The sequence below is a fragment of the Aotus nancymaae genome, unplaced genomic scaffold (genome assembly GCF_030222135.1).
Source record: "Aotus nancymaae isolate 86718 unplaced genomic scaffold, 86718_ANA_hifiasm-v0.15.2.pri h1tg000036l, whole genome shotgun sequence".
Lineage (NCBI taxonomy): Eukaryota > Metazoa > Chordata > Mammalia > Primates > Aotidae > Aotus > Aotus nancymaae.
The window spans coordinates 36,336,269-36,358,087 of record NW_026988450.1 but is presented as its reverse complement, the minus strand read 5'-3'; the positions used below and the strand labels follow the sequence as shown (position 1 = coordinate 36,358,087).

The window sequence follows — 21,819 nt, the reverse complement described above, 5'->3', positions numbered from 1 at the left end:
TACAACTGACACAGAAATTTAAATTATATGTCAGGGACTAAAACAGAATATAACAGGTAAGGGAGAGAAGAACCTTCACAGCAAGTGGGTGTCATGGAAGAAAGGGTGATGAGGGCATTGGAAAAGAAAGACTTCAGAGACAAGTTTCACCTAGGCAGAATTTCAAAGATGAACTTCTAGGCTGACGAGAGAATGCAAAATAGGCAAGGCACAGAGGCGTGAAATAAGATGGTGTATTTAGGAAATTTCAAGCAATTTGGCATGAGTAGAGCATTGATATGGTCTGGATCTATGTCTCCAACCAAATCCCATCTTGAATTGTAATCTGAATGGTAATCCCCATGTGTTGGGAGAGGGACCTTGTGGTAGGCAATTGGATCATGGGGGCACTTCCCCCATGCTGCTCTCATGATAGTGAGCAAGTTCTCATGAGCTCTGATAGTTTTATAAAGGGTTCTTCCCCCTTTACTCTGCACTTCTCTCTCCTGCTGCTTCATGAAGAAGAACATATTTGCTTCCCCCTCTTCAATAATTGTAAGTTTCCTGAGGCCTCCCCAGACATGTGGAACTATGAGTCAGTTAAAGCTCTTTCCTTTAAAAATTACCCAGTCTCAAACATTTCTGTATAGCAGTGTGAAAACAGACGAATACAACAATAAAGAAGAATAAATAGTAGGAGAAAATGCTGGAGAAGTTGGCAGGGGCTTTTAGTAACTAAGTCGCTTGGACTTTCAAATAAGCTATGGATATGAATGAATGCGTTTTAGAACTGATAGGCATTTAATAACATGCAATCTATATAAGACTTTCTAAATCATCTACAATCATTTATTGAATATACTCTGTAAGCAATACGAGCTGTTTTAATATATCTCACTATCTGTAACCGAGACCCACAGGTAATAGTTTTTTTATCTATAAAGGAAATCATTAATTTATTCATTTAAAAACATTTACTATGTATTCTATTATGTGTCATATTCAAGAATAACAGAGCTAAACATGTAAAACCATGCTCTCAGAAAGCTTATAGTCTATGACTGTAGAGGAAAATATACAAATTAAAATATCCCAATAAATATTCACATCATATGATATAGAAGCAAATTGAGATGGAGGTCAGTGGTCAGTAACTTCAAGGGTCAGCAAAGTCTCACTAATGCAAGTGACACTGGAGCTTATTCTGACGGATAAGTCTATGTCACAGTTATGAAATGAAAAAAGGATATTCATGGCCAAGGGCAGTGGCTCATACCTGTAATCCCAGCACTGAGAGCCTGAGGTTGGTGGATTGCTTGAGCCCAAGAGTTTAAAACCAACCTGGGCAAGGTGATGAAACCCCGTCTTTATAAAAAATACAAAAAATATTTAGCAGGGCCTGGGGGTATACAACTTTCATCCTAACTACTTGGGAGGCTCAGGTGGAAAATCGTTTGAGCCTGGGAAGTGGAGGCTAGAGTGAGCGGAGATCATGCCACTGCACTCCAACCTGGGTGACAGAGTAAGACTTCGTTTCAAAAATAAATAAATAAATAAAAATAAATTTTAAAAAAAGAAGAAAAATAAAAAAAGATATTGAAGGCAGAGCAAGCAGAATAAGTAAAGACACAGATACACAAGTCAGCACACTGACAACTAAAAGGAATTCAGTGTAGTAGGATAAGTGGGTTTAAAGTGCTCAGTGAAGAGACATAAGGGACAAGGGAAATGGGCAGGAGCTTGTCTGTTTTTATACCATGCTAAGAAATTTAGTTTTGATTTTATAAGCAAAGAACAGTCACTGGAAAAAGGTAAAACATATAAGGTGTCATAATCAGAGGGTTTTTTTTTTAGACAGTTTTCTCTGGAAACAGTACAGAGAATGAATTTGTAGAGGTTAAAACATTGTATCTAAAATCAGATAGACGAGCATGACTTTAGGTGTCATTTCCAACCCTGTGAGCTGTGCAGATTTGGATAAATCCTTGATCTTTCTGAGCCTCAGTTTCATCATCCTCAAAATGGAAATTTTAATTCTGTTTCATAGGAGTGTCATAAAGTTTAAACAAAATAATAGATGTGAATGCTGTAGCAAAATTACCAGCAGTTTTGTGGATGATCAAGAACATTACTCCCACAGGCGAGAAAACAAATTATACATCAGTGCGGCCCAAATTTTACCTCTACTCATTCCATTAAAGTATTACATAACTTTATCCTCAGATAGGTTATGAAATCCACTAAAGAGATGGAATTTTCTTATTTATTTTTAATTCTCTTATTTCTGAGAATTTAAGAAAAGCTTTTCTAAATGTAAGTGTTCTATAAAAGTCTGTTGAAGACTACAGATAAAATCTTAGACACGTAAGTGGTTACTTTTGACATTTTAATCTAACATTTATGAACAAGTAAATTGGTTTTGCTTGATATTCATCTTTTCTAAACTATAACCATTTAAAAATATCCTTTTATTGTATTTTATTAAATTTAGAATAAATCTCATAAGTATCATAATTTATTTTTATAACAAGTTATTTTTGTAATTCAGTAAAGTAGTTTTGCTGTTATAATGAGAATTAAATGAATCCATAAATTCAGATTTGCTTTCTTGTATTTTTAGAATTATAACACTATTATGCATAAAACATCATTTCAGTTCATCCAATAATGTTAAATTTCATTATTTTTCAGCTTGATATACAATGTTATCTATAAATATGTATTATCATACAGGCTTTAGTACATATGTGTCTATCTGGAAATACAAAGCATCATGTTTAATCTTGAGGTGTGGAAAGTAGCCCTTTAGGAACATGCTATATATCTATATCTACATATGTATCTATCTATGTCTATAAGATATAACTAACTCTCATTTACCTAATACTCTATTGCCAAATATACAGCAACTATTTCTCAGATCTCCTTTCCTCCAACTTCAGCAATTTTAGAACTGGATAACCCCATTCTGAGTCTAGACAGGAAAAAAAAAAAAATAGAGGAAAACCTCCAAGCAGGTCATACACATACTCAGGCGAGTTCATTGTAGTTTTTGTGGTTCTGAAATGTTATTCTATTATTATGTATAGCTCTGCTGTTTTTTCTCACAAGCTATGTATTGTCTTTGTTTAAAAGTCATAATTCCAAAGGAAGGGCTAAGGGTCTACTTTATTCTGCTTTCCACAGGGTTGTTGATTGGTTTCTAGCTTGGCCTAAATTATCCTGATTATTTTGTGGTTGGCATTAGTGTGAGTAACAAACATAATATATCAGAATCCTGCATTAAAAAGTAGGAAACTGGATAATATACTTGTACTTTTGGCTGCAAAATATAAGCAGGCTGTCACACTTCATGCAATCTACAACCTTCACATGGCCTCTGTGCACACTGACTAGGCTGCATTGAGATAGTCCAGATGTGACAGATGCATGAATCCCACTGAGCTGATCTTTATTCTGGAGCAAATCCCAGAATATTCTGGCCAGATAAAGGTGAAAGAAAGAGCTTAGAGTTACATCATTTACAACTTTTTATCCGGAAGTAATAAGGAATTGCTTGCTTTGTTTATTTATATTTGATATTTATAAGACAACACCCATTGTGAAATGCCACAGGGCATATGTATTATGAAAAATAAACAAAATGCTAAAAGCCGAAAGTCATTTTTAATTAACATATCAATTGTGAAAAGTTCAACAGAACAGATGTCTCTTGTTTTGTGCCCAGAAGTTCAATGAACTGGAGTTCTGTCAGGTCAAGAGAAAAATAAAATAGTGCAACTGACTAAAGGCCTTGAGATTCTAAACAGAAGGACTCTTGTTGATTTTACCCTCTGTGGCTGTACATAGATATAGATATCTCTCTAAAAATATCAAAGGCTCATGCCATATGGAGGTTTATAGAGTATATTAAAATTCTATTACTGAAGAGTTACATTTATGTTATATCATTTCAATATACAAGTTCTAAAGCCACTGAACTAAGCATACCTGGCATTAAGTTACCAGCATCAAACTCTTCCTATACTCATAATACCAATCTATTTCCATGAGTTATTTGTGTGAAACATGGATTATATAAATTCCTATTTAAAAATCTCAACGGCATCCTAGTGATGATGAGAGGAGATTCTGATGAATAAAAATCAAGCCTCTTGCAAAATGTGAAACCAGATAACTTCCCAGCCTCATGTCTCATATAAATCTATCATATTCTCTCCATTTCAACCTTGTGTTTTTGTTACTAAGTTAATGCTTCAATGTGATGCTCCGAATACAGATTACCATCCCACTTCCTACCATCACCATATAAAAAGTTCTGCTCTTTCTTCTATACTTAGATAACATACTACATTTTTCATGTAGATTCACTCCATATACACTTCTTTATAATTTTTTTTTGCCAGCGAAACTAGTTGTTCCTTCCTCCTAGCCCCATGTTCTGGGTAAGAATTCATTCAAGCCTTATACTTTCATGGCTTAAAGAAATCCAAGGTTGATTCGATTAATGCATATGAAATCTGTAGGTAGCTGGACCAATTCACCAATGTAGTAAGGAAAGTGGGCTCTTGCTGTCTTTTTGGTACAACATCACTTTTTGTGCTACATGGTCACGATATGGTCAGAGCCTGTGTTCTAGCAGAAAGAATGGGAAGAGCCAAAAACCTTTTGCTACTGAGATATTGCCTGCTTCTGTAGATGTCAAGCCCTTTACAGAGAAGACCTTTAAATATTTCATTGGTTGGAACTAGGCCACATGGTCATCACCACCAGTAATAGAATCTGAGAAGATAAATATTTTTAAATTTCAGAATCTGGAGAAAAAAATTGAAAACAAGGGGATGTAAGGAACTTCAAACTATCTCCCAAACTGCCATAAAAGTGACCAATTTTGCTATTGGCTCACAGATGTGTTAGAGTCTGTGTCTAATTTCGAGTCCCTTGAAGAAAAGGACTGTCACTTTAATACTTTTATCCCTGATGTTGAGAACATTTTCAAACTCTGTTTAACAAATTGATAGTGCCAACAAGGAGAAGGTGCCCTTGTTAAAACCCCTGGCTTTGAATGAGACACTAGAGGGCTATACACTAGAAGAGGGCAATCTGAAAATAAACTAGTCTTGATTAAATCAAGGTAATCTTCCCATCACTTTTCTTCCAGCAAAAAAAAAAAATAATAATAAAAATAAATAAATAAAGATTATATTCTCTCTGAAACAAAATAACATCATTCAGAGGCTTTGTAAGTATTTTATATATGAAGTCCAACATGAATCTAAAAGCACCTGTATTAATTTTCTATTACTGCTATAGCAAATGACCACTAACTTATTGGTAAATTATTCTCTTGAAATAAGTTTCATCCGACTGAAATCAAGTTGTCAGCAGTGATGCACTCTCTCCATAGGCTCTAGGAGAGCATCCATGTACTTACCGTTTCCAGATTCCGGAAGTTCTAATATTTCCTTAGTTGGTGTCCCCACATCATATCGCCTTTTCTCCCTCTGATTACATTACCACATCATCATTTTTATTTCCTTTTCTGTCTTCAAATTTCCCTTTATCTCCTTATAAGAATATATTGTACACTTAGGGTCGACTGGATGGTCCAGATATTGGTATTAAAATGAATTTTTAAATAACTATGACATTAATAGGTAAAAATATAAAGAATATGCCAAAAAATGGAATTATACAAATAAATATCAAAGAAATAAATATATAAATTTAAAAGAAAATTAGAAAAAGTAAAGTACAGATTAGTAAACTGGAAGATGTATCAACAGAAAACATCTAAGTTGCTGCAGATAGAAACACTGGGATAAAAAATATAGAAAAGAAGATATACATTATAGAAACATATTAAATAGGCCTAATGTACTTGACGTCAAAGTCCCAGGAATAGGAAAGAAAAATATGAAAGCAGAAGAAGTATTTGAAGAATTATTGATAGAGAATTTCCCAAAACTAACAACAATATTAAGTTATGAGTTCAAAAATCTCTCTGACCTCAATGAAGATCTATCTATAGATAGATACATCTGTGGATAAATAAAAACCAATTATAGATATATATATAGATAGATGGATAGATAGATATACATATAGATCCATCTGGATACATAATAGAATAAAAACCTAAGACAAAAATCTATCAAAATGGAACCAGAAAGAAATATAAAATCTGAATGGAAAAATGATGAGAACCAAGACTAGAGTAATAATAAATCTCCCATCAAAGAACATCCCAGGACTTGATGGTTTTACTGCTGAATTCTACCAAACATTTAAGGAAGAAATAACACCAATTCTATGCAAACTATACCAAAAAATTTAAAAGGAGGAAATTCTTCCTAACTTATACTGCTAGCATAGCATTACACTGATGCCAAAATCAGATAAGGACATTTAAAAACAGAATACTGCTAGCTGAAATCCTTACTGAACATAGAAGCAAAAATCCTCAATAAAATACTAGAAGACTGAATTCAACAACACATTAAAAACATCATTCACCATGATCAAGTGGATTTATCCAGGGATGCAAAGATTACTTAACATATGCAAATTAATAAACAAGCTATGTCTCATCAATAACCATGTGATCATTGTAATAGATGCTGAAAAAAGAATTGAACAAAATTCAACTTTCTGTAATGACAAAAACTCTTAAAAAATTGAGCATAGAAGGAACATACCTCAACACAATAAAGAGAATATGTGACAAACCCACAGCTAATATCACACTGAATGGGGAAAAAAATGAAAGCCTTTCCACTGAGGTCTGGAACAAGATAAAAATATCTACTTTCACTACTTATATTCAACATAGTTCTGGAACCCTAGCCAGAGCAATTAGGCATGAGAGAAAAAAAAACATGGTTTCCAAATTGGAAAGGAAGAAGTCAAATTATTCTTGTTTGCAGGTGACATGATTTTATATTTTGAAAAACCTAGTTTTTCAAAAAACCTAAAACTAATAAATTAAGTAAATTTACAAAATACAAAATAAACATACCAAAATCAGTAGTGTTTATACACACTAACAGCGATCAATCTGAAAAAAAAGTCAAAAAACAATGCCATTTACCACAGCTACAAAAAAAAACCCACCTAGAAATAGATTTAACCAAAGAACTGAAAGATCTCTACACGAAAAACAATAAAACACCGATTAAAGAAATTAAAGAGGACACAAAGTAATGGAAAGATATCCCGTGCTCATGGATTGGGATAATTAGTATTGTCAAAATGTCTATACTACCTAAAGTGAGATTCAATGCAATTCCTATCAAAATACGAATAGCAATCTTCACAAAGATAGAAAAAACAATCCTTAAATCCATATGGAACTACAGATGACCCCAAATAGCTAAAGCAACCTTGAGCAAAAAGAGCAAAGCTAAAGGCATCGTATTACCTGATTTCGAATCATACTACAAAGCTTTTATAATCAAAACAACATAATACTGGCATTAAAAACAGATACATAGATCAATGGAACAGAATAAATAACTTAGAAACAAACCCATGCACTTACAGCCAATTCATTGTTGACAAAGACATCAAGACCATATATTGGGGAAAGGACAGACTCTAATAACGGTGCTGGGAAAACTGAATATCCATATGCAGAAAAATAAAAATAGTGCCCAATATTTCATCATGTATAAAATCAACTCAATATGTATTGAAGACTTAAATGTACAACCTGAAACTATGAAAAGAAAACATTGGGGAAACACTACAGCACACTGACCCAGGCAAAAATTTTTGGGTAAGACTTCAAAAACATAGGCAATAAAAGCAAAACTAGAGAAATTTTACTATATCAAGCTAAAAAGTTTCTGCCTAACAAAGAAAATGATGACTACAGTAAAGAGACAGCTTACAGAATGGGAGAAAATATTTGTAAACCATTCATTCAACAAGGGACTAATATCCAGAATGTATAAGGAACTCAACCCAACAGCTAAATAAATAAATAAATAAATAAATAATCACGTTTTAAAATGGGAAAAGGATCTGAATAAATATTTATCAAGCAAAGACATACAAACAGCCAAGCATATTTAAAAAAAACAATGCTTACCATCACTAATCATCAAGGAAATGCAAATCAAAACAACAATGTGATACCACTTCACATTTGGTAAAATGACCTTTATCAAAAAGTGAAGATAACAAGTGTTGAAGAGGATGGGGAGAGAGGAGAATGCTAGTACACTGCTGGCTGGAATTTAAATTAGTACAGCCACTGTGGAAAATAATGTGGAAGTTCCTAAAAAATATCTAAAATTGTATCTACCATATAATCCAGCAATTCTACTGCTGAGTATATATCTGAAAGAAAAAAAGGCAGTATTTTGAAGAGCTATTTGAACTCCCATGTTTATTGTGGCACTATTGATAATATTCAACATATGGAAACGACTGGTGTCCATCAGCAGATGAATGAAGAAAATGTGATACATCCACCCAATGGAATATTATTCCACCATAAAAAAATTAAATCCTGTCATTTGTAGCAACATGGATGGAAGTGGAGGTACCATTATGTTAAATAAAACAAGACAGAAACAGAAAGACAAATATGGCATGTTTTCCCTCATGTGTGGGAGCTAAAATAGTGGATCTCATGGCAGTAGAGAGTAGAATGGTGATTACCAGAGGCTGGGAAGGGAAGTGGAAAGAAAGGGATAAACAGAAGTTGGTTAAGAGGTATAAAAATACAGATAAATAGAAGGAATGAGTTCCAATATTTGATAGTATAGTAGAGAAACAGTAGTGAATAATAGATTGTGTGTTTCAAAATAACTAGAAGAGAAGAATTGCAATGTTCCCAACACGAAGGAAAGATAAATGTTTAGGGTAATGGATATCCCAAATCACCTGATTTTATCATTACTCAAGGTAAACAGTTATCAAAGTAGCATATGTACTCCCAAAATATGTACAAGTATTATATATCAATAAAAATAAATAAAATACTTAAAACTAAAGAATAACATTACCTTCAAAAAGGAACAATAAGTCTTAACAAGTGATTTCTCCACTACAGCATAGAAGGCACAAAATAATGCAAGTAAATGGACAAATTTCTTGAAAAATACAATTTGCTAGAACCAACGTTAAAAGACATTTTAAAATATAAATAACTTTATATTTATTAAATTTAATCTATGAACCAGGGCCCACTTGGCTCCTCAATTAAATTTTATAAAAATGTAAAAAATAAATAACGCCATTTTAGAATATACGTTTTGTAGAATTGTTTAAAAACTTCTGAAAATATTTTTAAAATCCAGTATAACATTTGTACAAAGTGGACAAATATGTTAAAAGAAAGAGGCCAGGCATACTGGCTGATTCCTGCAATCCCAGCACTTTAGGAAGCCAAGGCAGGAGAATTGCTTGAGTCCAGGAGTTAGAGGCTAGCCTAGGAAATATAGCAAGACCCTCATCTCTACAAAAATAAAATTAGCCAGTCATGGTGGTACGCACTAGCAGTCCTAACCACTCAGGATGCTGAGGCAGAAGAACTGCTTGAGCCCAGAAGTTTGAGGCTATAATGAACTGTAATTATACCATTGTACTTTGGCCTGGGTGACAGTGAGACCCTTTTTCTAAAAATAAAAATGTTTTAAATTTAAAGAAAGAATTACAGAGCCATTACTCTTATTTAGATCCCAAAATTTTAAATAAGGAATTACTATATCCAACTCAGCATTATAACAAAATAATACCAAACTGATTTTATTACATAAGACAGTGTTACTTTAACATGTGAAAAGACATCAGTATCTTATTTTAAAAGAACGAAGACAAATTTTATTATTCTTTCAAGAATAATAAATGCAAAACAGTTTGTATAATTTAACGTTTGTTCAATAAAAGCCCTCAGCAGACCAAAAATTAGAGAATTCTCTTGATCTGACAGGGTACATATATACAAACATGTAGCAAACATGGCCAAATATTGAAACTGTTTTATCATCACTTCTCTCATTCATCACTGGTTTGTTTGGATGGACAAACCAGTGTAATGAGTCAGATAAATACATTTTCAAATATAAGAAATAAAAAGAATGAATAAATGTCATTGTCCACAGAAGGCATCACTGTATTCACCAACACAAATACACAAAAACATGTATACAAACACATACACGTATATACCCATATACATATATTTTATTTTGGATATGTGTAGTTAAATTTATATATTACTGTAAAATTTATTCTTTATTTTATATACTTGTAATATATAGATCTTATTTCAATCCTGTTGAGAATGATGACATTTTTGTTTAAACAGGCAATAGCGTGGTTAGATTTAGTTTGCAAGTTCCAGTGTGCTCTGTGTGGGCTGTGGTTCACTGTCTGTTCAGTTTTCAAAGTCTTTGAAGTGCTCCTTGATGTGTGGCAATCCAGTGGCCAGCAAGCGTGGTGGTCTATCTGCTGGCTGAGTTTCAGTTTTTTGTTTAATGCCTATGAAGAACAGAACAGTGCATGTGTGGCTCTAGTGTGAGTTTAGAAGTTCTTAAATTTATGGGGTCACTTTCATGAGTGCTTTCATTTATCTCTCTGGTATTTTCCAGTTCCCTGTGGTTTTTCTTCCCATGTCTTTGGCCAGAAAGCATGGGCATTAGTTACCTCATTCTGCTTTGTACCTCTGAGGCTGTGCCCACCTACTGGGCCAAGCAACATGAATAACAAAGGAGAAAAATGGTAAGCTCGTGCCAGTTTGGTATAATTTTGAATTCTGATCTTCTTCCCCAATCTATCTGCCATTATTTACTTTTCAAAATGGTCAATAGTTAAAATATGCTTTCTGCTCAGACTCTATAACTGCATTTAGTAAGAGAATCAGTGAAGAGTTCAGGTAGTTATTTCCTAGAACTAGGATTCAGAGCAGTATTCTTAATAACTAAAAACTTAAAAAAACCAAACTGCTTATAAAGGGTGGAATCAATTGTATATATTCATTACCATGAAACAGTAGCATATTTACATCATGGATTATCATTTGTCAATGTAAAAATACCAACAACTACTATACACATCAGTGTTGATTGATAGATGATATAGACATAGCATTAGCAGGGCAAAGCCAGTGACAAAATGATGCACAGTATGTAGTTCCATTTATATAAAGTTCAAGAACAGGTAAAACGAACCTTATCAGAAAATTAGACTAATTGTTACCTTTGGGGAAGATCAATGATTGGGAGTAGAAATGAAGGAGGTCTTTTGAGTGCTAGTAGTGTTCTATATTATGAACTTTGAGATAGTTGAATTACTTTGAAGTTATATGAGTGCTGCCACTTAATACAAATTTATTGCCCATTACACTTAAGAACTGTACAATTTTATTATATGCATATTATAATTTAATGTGAAAGTCTACAAGTATATTTTAAGAATGGAATGCCACCAACAATGGTCATATCACATTGGTATTTTGATCTTTATGTGTACAAACTTCCAGGAATACTGTAATTGCTATTCAATGTGTATTGTTTTTATAAGTTCAAATTTGCAAATTTCTATGTCTACCAGCCCATCTCTCAAACTCTCTTTACTTCCTGTCTTTTCCACTCTCTCCTCTTTCCTCTCTTATATACATATACATAGAGTTCTTATACAATTAAATTCTGAATCACTTTAAAGACAGATCTAAAAATAATAAAATATTTATTATTATGTGAAAGTATGTGGAAGAAAACATAAATAGATGACTTTGGATTTTCAGTAAGCCCTCTAAATATGAAGAACACTAATCTTCTACGATGTGAAAAATATAATCCAATTCTGAAGTAGGAAATTATATTTTTCCTTAGAATTGCAGCCTCTGGTCCTGAGAATAAATACATGGCCATTAGAAAGTCACCACACATGCAGAAGTGATAAGCCCTGAATTAAGTCAGTGTGGCTAACAGCAGAACCTGTCCTATATTAGACTGTCAAATGTGTCTACGGAATAAAAAATAAATAGTTCGCATGGTTACTTGAATTTCCTACTAAACAGAGTTTAGACAATTATGGAGGAAACTTTTGGGTCATTAGCTCTCTGGGGATTGTCAACACAGGTAAGTAGTAGAGCCTTGGTAAACTCCTCTGTCGTTTTGTTCAATACAGATTTTACTGTTTGTACGTGATTTACTTAAGAATACAATAAGAAAAGCCTAACGACATTAATCGTACATCAAATAACAGGCATAAATTCTCCAATTTGTGTTAACTATCTGTAGTTTGTTAATTTCATGAGCAATAATTTATGATATCCTACATACACAAATAAATGACAAAAATGATAGTTTCATTGTAAATTCAAAAGCATGGCTTGTTTTTTTCAAAACTAAAATTCCTAACAAAACAATGGAGAATCACAAATACTCTTTGTTTTTAAATCATTTATTAAAAAATAATTGTTCCAGTAAGTGAAATGTCCTGAAAACCTGTTTTTAAAAGCATAAATTATTGCTACATTCTGGAAATCTGCTTTATATTATTTTCTCTTCTGGAAAACTATAATTAAAAAGTAATTTCTCACAATAATTATACATGAAAAGAATATTAAATCATGAATACTTTTAAAAGGCATTTGTTCAAATTAGAATCAGAGTACTTTTCAAATTGTGACCTAATATGTGTTTTTCACTTCTTAAACTTTATATTCATAATTGATTTGGTAGAAATATAAAATAACATAGTCACACCAAACTTTTGGAAAATTCCTCTGTGTTTCTAGCTTTTATCTGTATTTCTCTTGGAGAAAATTTCAGTTTGCAATTTAAATACCATGTATCATACAGTTTGAACAATCTACTACAATCATAATATTTATGACTAGACAAGTAATAGAACAAATTGACTATATTAAAAAGTTAAGTTTTGGTCTATTGAGTTTAATAGATATCTAAAGACAACAGTCTATTTTATCTACTTAATTGAAATATTTTCTGAATTATATTAATAGTATAATTTCCTCAGTCCATTCTCCTTTACTATATGTTATTAATTTATTAAGTAAATGAACAAATTATTTTTCTAAAATTATCTGGTAATAACCTTGATTATTTTTATAGTTATCATATAAACCATAAATTAAATATACTAGTAATCAAAATAATGTCACAAAATTATGTCATCTTGGTTATACTGATAAAAATTAAAATGATTTAAATTAGATAGTTGGCACTAGGTAATAAATCTGGATTCAGTTTATTGTTTGTATTAAAAGATGTATCTTAAAAAGAGTTTATTATATATATACATATGTGTGTATGTGTGTGTGTGTATATATCAGAGTAATTTTCAAATTGTGACCTAATAGGTGTTTTTCACTTCTTAAACTTTATATTCATAATTGATTTGGTAGAAATATAAAATAACATAGTCACACTAAACTTTTGGAAAATTTCAAAAGTTGTATATGTATACACACACACATACATATGTATATATATAAATTCAAAATAAAATAAATGCTGAATAAAAAAATTGGGACAGAGAGCAAATGAGGATAGGAAAATGAGCTGATGTCAGAAGTGAGATTAGTACACTGAGAACACGACAAGCATTCCTGTACATCTAATGAAGATGGGTCACAAATTTAGGCCAAAGCTTTCTAGTAGGACTGATCTAGAAGGATCAGTGATTCATTTAATGGGTCATAGTATTCTTGAAATAAAAACAAAGTAGTCATTCAGGAGAATACCTATGCCTGGAAATGTAACCAGAAAAACATGTCCCATATGTCTTAATAAAAAGAATACTGGAAATTTAATCTGCACCTATATCCTTATAGCACAGCCAGAAGAGCTATGACAGTTCTGGTAATAACGTCCTCACATTAGGCTGTGCTATCACACAGAACACAATTCAGCAAAAGCCAAAGCAATCTAATATGGATGGACATGGACACAGCTATCAGATAACATGGCTACACCCAGCAATACACTGTGGTCTGCATATTTTCACTTTGTCTTAAAGGCTGTCCTGTCTGCATGCATGTGTGCTCATGTGTTGATACAGACATCTTGATAAAAAGAGATCCAATATCACTTTCAACAAAAATGTAGTCATTTCTTATATTCAGCTTTATTTTTGTATACTTTGCATAATATGTACATTTTTCAATGATTTTTTAAAGGAGAGTTCTAAAAGTTTCAGATCTAAGCAAAAGGCTAAACAGTATGTTTTCAAACATTTTCAATCACTGATTCTTAACTGAGTGAAAATAAATGACAGTTATTTCTGGGTTATCCTTTCTGACTTTTTCTAATATTACTGTTTTATTTTTTCTTATCCAGTACAAAACCAACTGTTTTCAGAGGCTGTGGAACTAAAACAGGATTATCCCCATCTTTTGAAAGGTAAGGGCTATGATAAGAAAAGTGTATAGACTTAAACAGGCAACCTAGATTTGGCTGAGTCTTAAAAATTATTTCGGCTTTTATTTCAGGATCTAACAACAAGAGTTTATTTTTTTTAAGTTTAGAATTGATTCCAGGAAAATGTTCCCAAGTTTGAAAGGAGTTTCAGCATAATCTCTTACGAAACTTTTAAAAATGTGTCTGACATCCATTTGAAATATCCTGGGTTAGAAACTTTAAAGGGTCATGGGGGAACAAATATAACCTCAGAAAGCTCCAGAGGCGAGACTGTCATGTATTCCATGTTGAGACTCATATATTTGTTTTGAATAAGTTGAATAGGAAAAAATATAAGAAAACAAAAGTAATTTCTTTATTTTGAAAGTTCAGTCTGCTCTGTAACTTGTCACCCATCAAGTGCCAAAAAAGAAGCTGGAAAAGATACACATACCACATGCATTGTGGGGTGAAGAAACATTACGCCTACAGGCTTCTTCCGTTTTGCTATCCCATTTTCTTTTCTGTCTTTAAATGTCAACAACTCAAGTAAGTAGGAAATGCCAAGAGCACAGTCTCCAGGCTGCATGTGTTCTCTTAGCTGTGTGTTGCCTTCTTCACTATTGCTGTGCTCCTGATTTGTGTCATGTGAAAATGGGAGAAGCTGGAACAATCATTATAAGGAGACTTTTTCAAAGAGGACTTAATCATTCCATTTTTGTATGCAACACATATGTTTTAATGGAGATTTTCAGAAAATTTTAGCAAGCAACATATTCACTGGCAGATGAACCTCAGGACTAGGGAAGGTCGAAAGAAGAAGAAACTTCTTAATTTTCCATCTGCCTTCCCATTTACACATATCTCTTAAATAACTAGAGTAAAATTTTTGATATTTATCTTTAAAATTAAATCCAATTGTTCTGCACTATTACAAATCTGATTTAGTTCAAGAGTAATCACAGAATGGCTTTTCACCAGCTACAAAGTGTCCCAACTATTTTTTCACACTTTTAAAATGACTGTTCGTCCAATATGTTTCTTTCTATGCCTAGGGTAAAATGTATTATTATTTTGGTAGATTATTATATTAAATTTGACTTACAATGTTTTAAATGCTTTTTTCTTACTCACTCTGCTCCTTTTTCAACTTAGTGAGTCATTCTCAATTCAAAGTCTGGTCTTTAATCTCTCTATATCTAAAACATTTTTTTGCATATTCTGTCAATAATTATTTATATATCTATAATATTTCTATTGCTTTCCCTGAGCCTCTTTATTTACCAACTCATGGACACCAAATACCTTCCTGGAAATAACTCAATTTATTCTACAAAGTATCAGTTGAGAGAAAAAGGTTTTGCTACTTTATGCCTCTGGCAAAATCTTACAATATGTAAGTTTAAAAGACAAGATAGTTCAACTAATTGTTTTACATAAACTTATTCCCATGGTGAAAGACCTGTGGGTGCATAGGAGACTCTATTTCAATGTTTCAGACACTGGTGGGTTGATAGGAGTCTTGGATTATTTTGTGGGAAAAATAATGTCAACAATTTTCTTAAAAATGTACTTTGAATTAGGCATGTCTTTCAGATAGAAATCCCTAATAAAATGGCAGGATCAAAGACAATATTAAAACTAACCTAGAAAACAGGTTTCATTTGATCTTTTTCAGCAAAATATATTCAGAATTTCTGCTTCTGTATAGAGTGATTAGTTTGTGATAGACCATCGCTCCTGTTGAGCACAATTAGATGACCTGAGGTAAAAATTATGTCTTTAACATCTTCAGAGATCTGCTAATTGCATGAAGTCATAAAGATCTGGTAATCAAGAGAAGTTGAACTATCAACGTGGAACTGACTTTTCTGCTTTGGGGTCTGTTGCTGATACTGCCCAAGGAATTTTCCTAGGAAGAGGTACATTGCAAGAGAACAGAGAAACCAGCTGAGCTTTGGGTAGTCTTTTGTGTCTACAATGACGAAATTTGAGACTTTAAGGGGACTCAAACACATGATCAATTGTTCCCTCAAGATGTCTGTGCAGGGCAAGAGGCTCAAAAGCTAAGTCAAAAGCTGTTGGAAAAATGCTGAGATTTCATCAGTCTTCCCTAAAGAAACAAAATTAGAGTTTAGGAACTGTCAGGGGTGAGGCCCAAGTGATATTTTCTAATCCATTAAAAATCCTGAAGAGTAACAGGGATTAAGAAGTAGACTGAGGCTTGCTACACTTGTGACGTGAGCTCAGTTTTCTCTGATTCCTTAAAGTGATCAATCCCCCACTCCAACTGCCTACAAAAGAAGTTAAGAATCCTATCATGAAGCAGTTATTATTTGAATCCGTACAATTTTTGTACATAATATTCAGCATTCAATTGTAAATTACCAAGTATAAGAAAAGCAAGACTATGTGACAGTGAACTAGGAAAAAAAGTACAATTCGATATCTCAATGCACTGAAGATTCAGATATTAAAGTTAGTAGACAAGAAATTTAAAATAACTTTGATTAATATGTTCAATAAATAGTATAAAAGTTGGACTAAAAGGATAAAAAATATAGAATATCACCTGATAACCGGGATCTATATAATTGGAAATAAAGGACTCCATAGATGGATTAACCCCAAATTAAAAACAGCGCCAAATAGAATTAGTATTGCAAGGAAGAGTAATTAAAATATGAGAAGCGAAATAGAGATTAAAAGATTAGGAAATACCCAAAAAGTGTGTCGGAGGAAAGGCACATACATTCTCATGTATGTTTAGATGGAGCCTCAAAGGAAAGAAAAAAGAATGAGGCAGAGAATTATTTGATAAAATTCTGGCTGAAATTTTTCTAAAGCTATGAAAGACAAATTCATACATTCAAAAAAGCCATAAAACTTAAACAGAATAAGTAGAAATAAAACCAAAACCATATGTAAGCACACCAAAGTAAAACCAATGAAGAGCAATGATCAAAATAAAACCTTAAAATTCCAGTAGGTTATTTTTGTGGATATTGACAAGTCAATTTGATTCCAAATTTTAAATGTAAATTTAAAGGAGAGGTAAATTGATAAGATAGCCATGAGAAAGAACAAAGTAGGAAGAGTTTCTCCACAATTACATCAAAATTTATATAAACCCCCCCAAATTAAATAATTGTGGCATCGAGGTGAGGATAGACAAATGCAACTATTTTGTAAAATACAGAATATATTAACTTATATATACATAGTCACCCAACTTATAACAATAGTCACAGTGTAATTTAGTGAGAAGATAATGGTCTTTTTTTTACACATGGTACAGGAAAAACTGAATATTCATATGGAAAATAAAACTGTCCACCTTAAATTCACTCTAATCAATTCCAGATTGATTGCAGATTAATTGTAAAATGTAAATAATGAAGTTTTTAGAAGTAAACACAGGAGTTTTAAATATTATAGGTGAGCAGCAGTGAGGTCCTATTGTGGACGGCTCTCTTTGTGGCACCATACATAAAAATTTGGCTTTATTTAATTATCCAATCATTATTCAGGCAAAACTGAGCTATGACTGAACCTCCACATTTAACAAATTAGTCAAAATAATTCTGTGTCTATTAGTCCGTTTTCATGCTGCTGATAAAGACATACTGAAGACTAGGCAACATACAGAAGAAAGAGATTTTTTAGACTCACAGCTCCATGTGGCTGGAGAGGCCAAGCAATCGTGGCAGAAGATGAACGGCATGTCTCACATGGTGGCAGACAAGAGAAGAGAGCTAGTGCAGGAAAACTCCCTTTTTTAAAACCATCAGATCTTGTGAGACTTATTCACTATCACAAGAACAGCAAGAGACAGACCTGCCCCCATGGTAATTGAATAATTACCTCCCACCAGCTCCCTCCCACAACACGTGAGAACTGAAGGTGAGATTTGGGTGGTGACACAGCCAAACCATATCACCATGTTTGTGGAAAAATGCTGATCAGCATGAAGCAAGTGCATAACATATGCAGGTGGGTGTTTTATAGAGATATATAATCTACTCATTTAATTTTGACCCTGCTGGAAGTAGTTAAAATAATGCTAGCTTGTGCAAAGTACTGAAACAGATGCCCCTGCTGGAAAAAAGCAAAATTCAAATCAGCCTGAGAACTGTCACAAAACAACATAGTGACAAATATGCAATTAAAATTGAACACTTGATCATTAACATATTGACAGAATAAAGTATGTTTCCTTTTATTTTTCCTGTGCTACATGGTTTAACACAGATGTGGCTGGCTTAATACGTGGCATCTGTTCTTGCCTCCACCAAAATTTGAGTTGGCATATTTCTCTACTCAGAATTTAAAAATAAATCTATTTACAACAAAATCATTAATGAGCAATTGAAGACTTCGTAGGAAGACAGAAGGTTTACTGCAAAACTGACACTGGAAACTGCTTAAAAGAATTTAATTAGAAATGTCTGTTTTCTTCTAAATATCTCTAGACACTTCCAACCTAGGATTTTCTCTTCGCTTCATTTTGCTTTTTCCACTGCCTTTCAAATGTCTGCTCTCCTGATATATCACACTCCTCATTATGCCTAGACCCTTGGGAGGCATAATCTAGTTTTCTTAGGAGGGTAGCAGTTCTAGGCAGTTAGTTGATCCTTTTCAGCATTTTCTATTCCCACCAATCCTGGTGAGTAATATCTGTCACTGCTATATTTCCTATAGAAAAACATCTGTTTTTCTCTACTTTCCTCCCCTCCAGGTAAAACAAAAATCTTAAAGGGAAGACTACATCCAAGATTTACCTGTAATACCCAGGGCTCCACTAACTCCTAGCTTAAGCTCCTTTCCCAACTAAGGAATTAAGGAAACTCTTTTCTACATCCTTTTTTTGGAGTATTGTTTCCTAACCCAGTCTGACGGCTCAGCTGTAAACAAAGTATCTTCCCTCAACTTCAAACTTGTCCCTCTCAGTTGACTCAGGCAAAGTTCCACTTGTATCATCAGAGTCAGTAGTTAGAACTGAAATTCAGGGAATAGGCAATTTTTTATTGGTACAAACTAGCAAATGCTCATCTCATAACATCCCTCTTCTATGAGGTCACACATCAACTACCATCATGATTTGTGTCATTTGGTAACCATGGCAAGGAAACACTCCTTGCAGTCTCATCAAGATGATTTAATCCAAAAGACAACTGAAAGCTGCACCCTAATTCACAAATCCCAGATGAGCTCTCAAATTACAACCCTTGATGTTGTATCCTTGGGGGAACTACAGTTCTCACTACACTTTAGTCAAAAAGGAAGACTCAGCATGTGTTCAGATTCAACCATAAGGAAACACTGAAAACATCAGAATGAGTTAGATGGATTTCACTAAGGATTTTCTTAGGAGACAGAGACACTTAGCACCAGAGACATTTAGCACCACACTATAAACGATTTCATCTTTTAAAAACTCCTTTAGGTATTTCTCTTTCTCCCAAATCCTATCTGGGTAAACTGCCAATCCATTTCCTTCTCCCTTTGACTTCTTTAACATCCTCATACCACACATCACAGTCTGCCACCTTTTACAGACTGTGTGAGACACCCACTCCATATACGTGGCCTGTGAGAGTTGAGGACATTTGGGTTTTGCATTCTTTTCATGCAGAGCAATACCATCAGGCCATCTGGGCTTCTCCAGACTCCTACAGAAGCTATTGACTTGAATGCTGTTCATATTCATTATATTATAAACTCGTTCAAAGTTTTAATCACATTTCTTGTGTAAGTTATTAAATATTCTAGCATGAACTAATGCATAGTGGTTCTTTATGCATTCTATGGGCATAATATAAATATGAATTTTATAGAGATTGACATGAGATACATTCATTCAAACCACAAGTAATATTTTATTCATATAAAATGGACATGCTGAAACTAAAAAAATTAAAAAGTGACCCTCAGCCTTTGAAATATCTGTTTAAATGTTTATATTCATCTTATATTTCTCTTTAAAAATGTAAAACTCTTTGAAGTAAGGCTTACTACAAGAATAATTTTGTTGAGACAGACTATGCAAGTTTTGATAGGATGTTATAAATACCTATTTTTACCAGATAGTACCATAGACTAAAATTAAAACATATAAGTAGGTTAATGGATCATTATAAGAACTTTTACATATCTCTTATGTCATTATTTTCTAGAGCAGATAACATTAAAATTATCTTAATAGGAAGGCTACTAGACATTAAAAGACAACAAATGTTTGCATTTAATTACTATGAAGAGTGACATTTGTTATAACTTGAACATTTTACTTACATCTGTCAGATGGCTAAAAGTTGGTTTCGCTGTTTGGAGCATAAGTTGCTTGGTCACTGGGTCTAATTCTAGATGAAAACAAAAGAAAACACTTAGAATATCATCAAAAATAATTTTTATAAATAAAAAGCAGTTGCTAATCCTATTTTTATCAATATTTCAAAATTGTAGACAAAATTAAATTTCCCCTAATAATTGATTCATTAGTACTTCCAAGTTCACATTCACAGACAACCAAACCATCCCAGAAAATTTTAGCATCAATAATTTAGACTAATTTGCACAATGCCCAACTTTGTATTCAGAAATTGGAAACTGTTTAGTACCTAACATGTGGCAGACATTATTGTTTATCTACCTCAAAGCCATTCATTTATCCCCTGGCAGAATCACTTTCCATGACAGAAGCTGAAACACTACGTATTTGTTTTTGGTTGTTGGTTGGCTGTTTTTTTGTTTTTGTTTTTGTGTTTTGATCTCATGCTCCTAATATATAGGCATGTTACCCACACCAAGAGCAGGTAGATAATTTATCATTTAAGTGTGGGCATATTTGAGAATAAAAAGGAAGCATTCATAATTCTGCTTGGACAATACAGTGTATCAGGCTACCCTATCCAAATCAAAAAAAAATTTAAAAAAAAGGATTTAGGAAGAAACATGCTGGGGAGCTTTGGGGAGGGTCTGTGATCCAGGAAATAAAAACAGCTTAGGATGGCCAATTGCCCTTTACGTTTCTGACAAGTTAGTGTTGAATTATAAAGCATGCAGCAGCATCTTGAATGCATAAAAATAAACAAGACCAAGGACTACAGCCAACACACTGAAGAAAGACGAGTGAAAATACGGAAAACACACTGAAGAAAGACGAGTGAAAATACGGAAAGAGCCAAAATCTTTGCTGACATCATTGAATAGTTTGATAGTTTGTTTATTCTTACATGAAATCAAAAATAACCTTATTCTTTACTTCATTTTTTACTTGTGAGGAAAACATTTTAAATTATATATATATATATACACACACACACAAATATTAATATGTAATACAATTTAGGACCATGGTATTTTGTGCACAGTTCATTCAATTATTGGGCAAACTGTTTTGATCACTTTTCTCCCCTGGGCTTATGTAATCTTTATATTACAATTTTTTCTTCAATATTCA

General features: G+C 33.0%; 1 protein-coding gene and 1 long non-coding RNA gene across 3 annotated transcripts in view; one reads left to right on the top strand and one right to left on the bottom strand.

Moving 5' to 3' along the window:
- Positions 1-21,819, bottom strand: part of CNBD1 (cyclic nucleotide binding domain containing 1) — a 610,026-nt gene that overhangs the window by 94,585 nt on the left and 493,622 nt on the right. The window contains exons 11-13 of one of the 2 annotated variants that reach the window (XM_064384347.1): positions 20,652-20,719; positions 10,653-10,654; positions 1,877-2,015 (exon numbers count right to left, since the gene is read on the bottom strand). In XM_064384347.1, the coding sequence (XP_064240417.1) occupies positions 1,877-2,015; positions 10,653-10,654; positions 20,652-20,719 (209 nt within the window). Of the gene's footprint in view, positions 1-1,876; positions 2,016-10,652; positions 10,655-20,651; positions 20,720-21,819 lie in introns of those variants that run through there. The other variant, XM_064384348.1, reaches the window with a different exon arrangement.
- LOC135278024 (uncharacterized) overlaps positions 1-21,819 on the top strand; it is a 318,342-nt gene that overhangs the window by 290,764 nt on the left and 5,759 nt on the right. The window contains exon 3 of the long non-coding RNA XR_010345573.1: positions 14,298-14,360. This is a non-coding gene — a long non-coding RNA (uncharacterized LOC135278024). The remainder of the gene's footprint in view (positions 1-14,297; positions 14,361-21,819) is intronic.